This window comes from Scomber japonicus, chromosome 3 (assembly GCF_027409825.1).
Source record: "Scomber japonicus isolate fScoJap1 chromosome 3, fScoJap1.pri, whole genome shotgun sequence".
NCBI classification, from domain to species: domain Eukaryota; kingdom Metazoa; phylum Chordata; class Actinopteri; order Scombriformes; family Scombridae; genus Scomber; species Scomber japonicus.
Genome location: NC_070580.1, coordinates 31,661,425 through 31,664,091, shown reverse-complemented (window position 1 = coordinate 31,664,091; position 2,667 = coordinate 31,661,425). Strand labels below are relative to the sequence as shown.

General features: G+C 39.6%; 1 protein-coding gene across 1 annotated transcript; it reads right to left on the bottom strand.

Annotated features, from left to right (window-relative positions):
- Nucleotides 1-245: 245 nt before the first annotated feature.
- Nucleotides 246-1,910, bottom strand: LOC128355360 (E3 ubiquitin-protein ligase TRIM39-like). The gene is made up of 2 exons (XM_053315602.1): nucleotides 1,125-1,910; nucleotides 246-845 (listed from the first exon to the last, which is right to left on the bottom strand). Exons 1-2 carry the CDS (start codon nucleotides 1,692-1,694, stop codon nucleotides 246-248), a joined length of 1,170 nt encoding a protein of 389 aa, XP_053171577.1. The 5' UTR covers nucleotides 1,695-1,910.
- Between the last annotated feature and the right edge of the window lie 757 nt (nucleotides 1,911-2,667).

Below are 2,667 nucleotides of genomic sequence, written 5' to 3'. Positions count from 1 at the left end.
TCACTAGTATATTACATAAACTCTAAACAGAATGAAATCTGTAGCTGAGTGAATAAACTCTCACTGTGACAACATGACTGACAGAGCAGATTTAAACTGATGGTAGTTTTTAAACATGCAGATATTTCTGTTATCAGCCTGTTTCAATAATTCTGTTTCATTCATTCATAAAGAGACAAATAAAAATCTAATTATATTTGATTACACATCCCTGTAAGAAACTGATGGCTGCTGGTTTACACTACTTAATCATCATCATCGTCATCATCGTCATAATCATTGGTTTCTGAATCATCACTAGAATCATCTTCACTATCACTGCCTTTGTCACCACATTCATCATCCTCCCCCTCCTCTGGTAAAATCCTAATTGGCAGTTTATCCCTACTACCAATGCATGGAAACAACTTCCCAGTGAAAGTCTCTGTGAAGGTGTGTATGTCTCCTCCAGCATCAAGATCAGAGAATGACAGTTTTCTCCCGTCGAAGTCCAGCTGAACTCTGATCTTCTGCAGCTTCTTCCTAACTTGGAGAACAACTTTTTGATCTGGTCGAGATACAACTCTGTATTCACCACCACAAAAAATAATTCCCCAACTTTCAAACTCATTTACAACTCCAAGCATCCAGTCTGCATTGTCTCCAACCTCAACATCCCAGCTGTGTTTGCCTGATTTAAAGCCTTCAGAGCCCTGTACAGTGATACCTTTGTTCCTCTCTGGATTTTCAGGAAGTTTCTGTCCTTCTCCACATCTCACACTGGTCAGATCTTCAGACAGGATTAGGTGTGGATGAGCAGTGTTTGGATCCAGAATCACAGGAGTGAAGGAGACCGTTTCCTCCACCTTGTCCCAGATGTTGAAGGCCAGGTTGCCCAGGTGTTTGGCAACGTTTATCAGAGCTCCTGAGACCAGCTCTGGATCATCCAGCAGGAGGTGCTGCTGGACTCTTTCCATTGCAGCCTCGTAGTTCTGCAGGAATGAAATGTCTTCAGCTCTCAGCTTCTCCTCTGTGACTCTGATTGTGTCTGAAAGAGATGCTATCTCTCTGCTCAGACCCTCAATCTTCTCCTTCATCATTTTAGTCTTATGCTTTTCTTCCCTCCTCAGAGCAGAGATCCTGGCCTCCTCTTCATCTTTCATAAACTGGCGAAGCTTCTTAAACTGCTCTTTAATCTCCTTCTCTGTGTCTCTGGCCTGGACCTTAATGTATTCTGCTGTTTGATCACAGTTTCCTTTAACATCTTTAAAGATCATCAGTATCTCCTGTAAGGGCTTCAGAGATTTCTGGAGCTCCTCTTTGTGATCCTGTGCAGCTTCATCAATGGGTGTGAATCTGTGCTCTTTGTGTGTTTTTGACTCTTTGCAAACAATACACACTGGCTTCTGGTGATCAAGACAGAAGAGTTTGAGTTTCTCAGAGTGCAGACTGCAGAGAGTTGCAGATTCAGCTGGAGATCTCTGCTCTCTCTGCAGTGGCAAAGCCTCACACACGTTCTTTAACGCCAAGTTACGAGGTGGATCCCTCCTTGGTGATCTCCTCTTACAAAGAGGACACTCCTGTGTTTGTTTCTCTCTCCACCAGCGCTTCAGACAGTCGTTACAGAAGCTGTGGCTGCACGTCAGGACTACAGGATCCTTAAAGATGTCCTGACAGATAGGACAGGAGAGATCATCCTCCAAATAGTGTGCCATTTTCACTTTAAAACAATAAAAAAAAATCCAGTGTGATTGACGTCCTCTTGTAGAAATGTGTCTTGAAGTTACGCTTCGTTTACTTTGTTCTGTGTTTTTCCTTAAATTTGTGTTCGATCAACATCAGTCTGGAAGCTCCTGTTTTTCAGTAGTCTGTCCTGTAGCTGTCCTGTTGTTAGTTGTCATGAGTTTACTCTGCAGGTGAATGTTATCATCTGTTTCTCAGGATATTTATACTCCCAGTGTAAGAGGAAGTGGTTGGTGCTCATTTCCAGTATGTCAAGTCAGATAAAAAGGTTGACCTCTGTTATGCAGATTTTTGATCATGCTGAGAAACTTCTGCTGAGACTGCTGAGATTTTAATCCTGTGATAAACAACATTGAACTAAAGTGACTCAAGCGAATGATTTGTTCAATGTCTTTACAGCATTTTATTACTGAATATGTAATAAATTCCTCAACTAATTCATATTATAAACATTTATTGGAAAGTAATTTTTTTGTTTTTTTATTTTTTTCGGCATTTTTTCCTTTATTTGAAAGTAGCTGACATAGAGGCCAAGAGGACACAAGGAGAGAGAGGGGAATGACCTGCCATGATCCACATTAAACACTTGACAACTTGTCAAAAATGACCTGTATGTATTCTTAGTGAAATTTGACAAAATCTGAAATGAGACAAAATCACTTTTTAATAATAATAATAATAATTGAGTTTTATAATAAGAAACTATTAACAACAAATGGCATGTATAAAACCTGCTGCACCAATGGAAAAATGTCAGTGTTGCTAGATTTCTTTCCATTTCAACCAGAGCTTCTACATAAAGAATTTAAAATGGTTGCTCTCATATGAAGATAACAGTTATAACATGATCAGTTTCTGAGTAACAACAACAGATCAGTCTGTAGTTTGAGCTTCTATTTCTTATTTCACTGTCAATTAATTTGGTTAAGTCCAATTTTTGTCAAT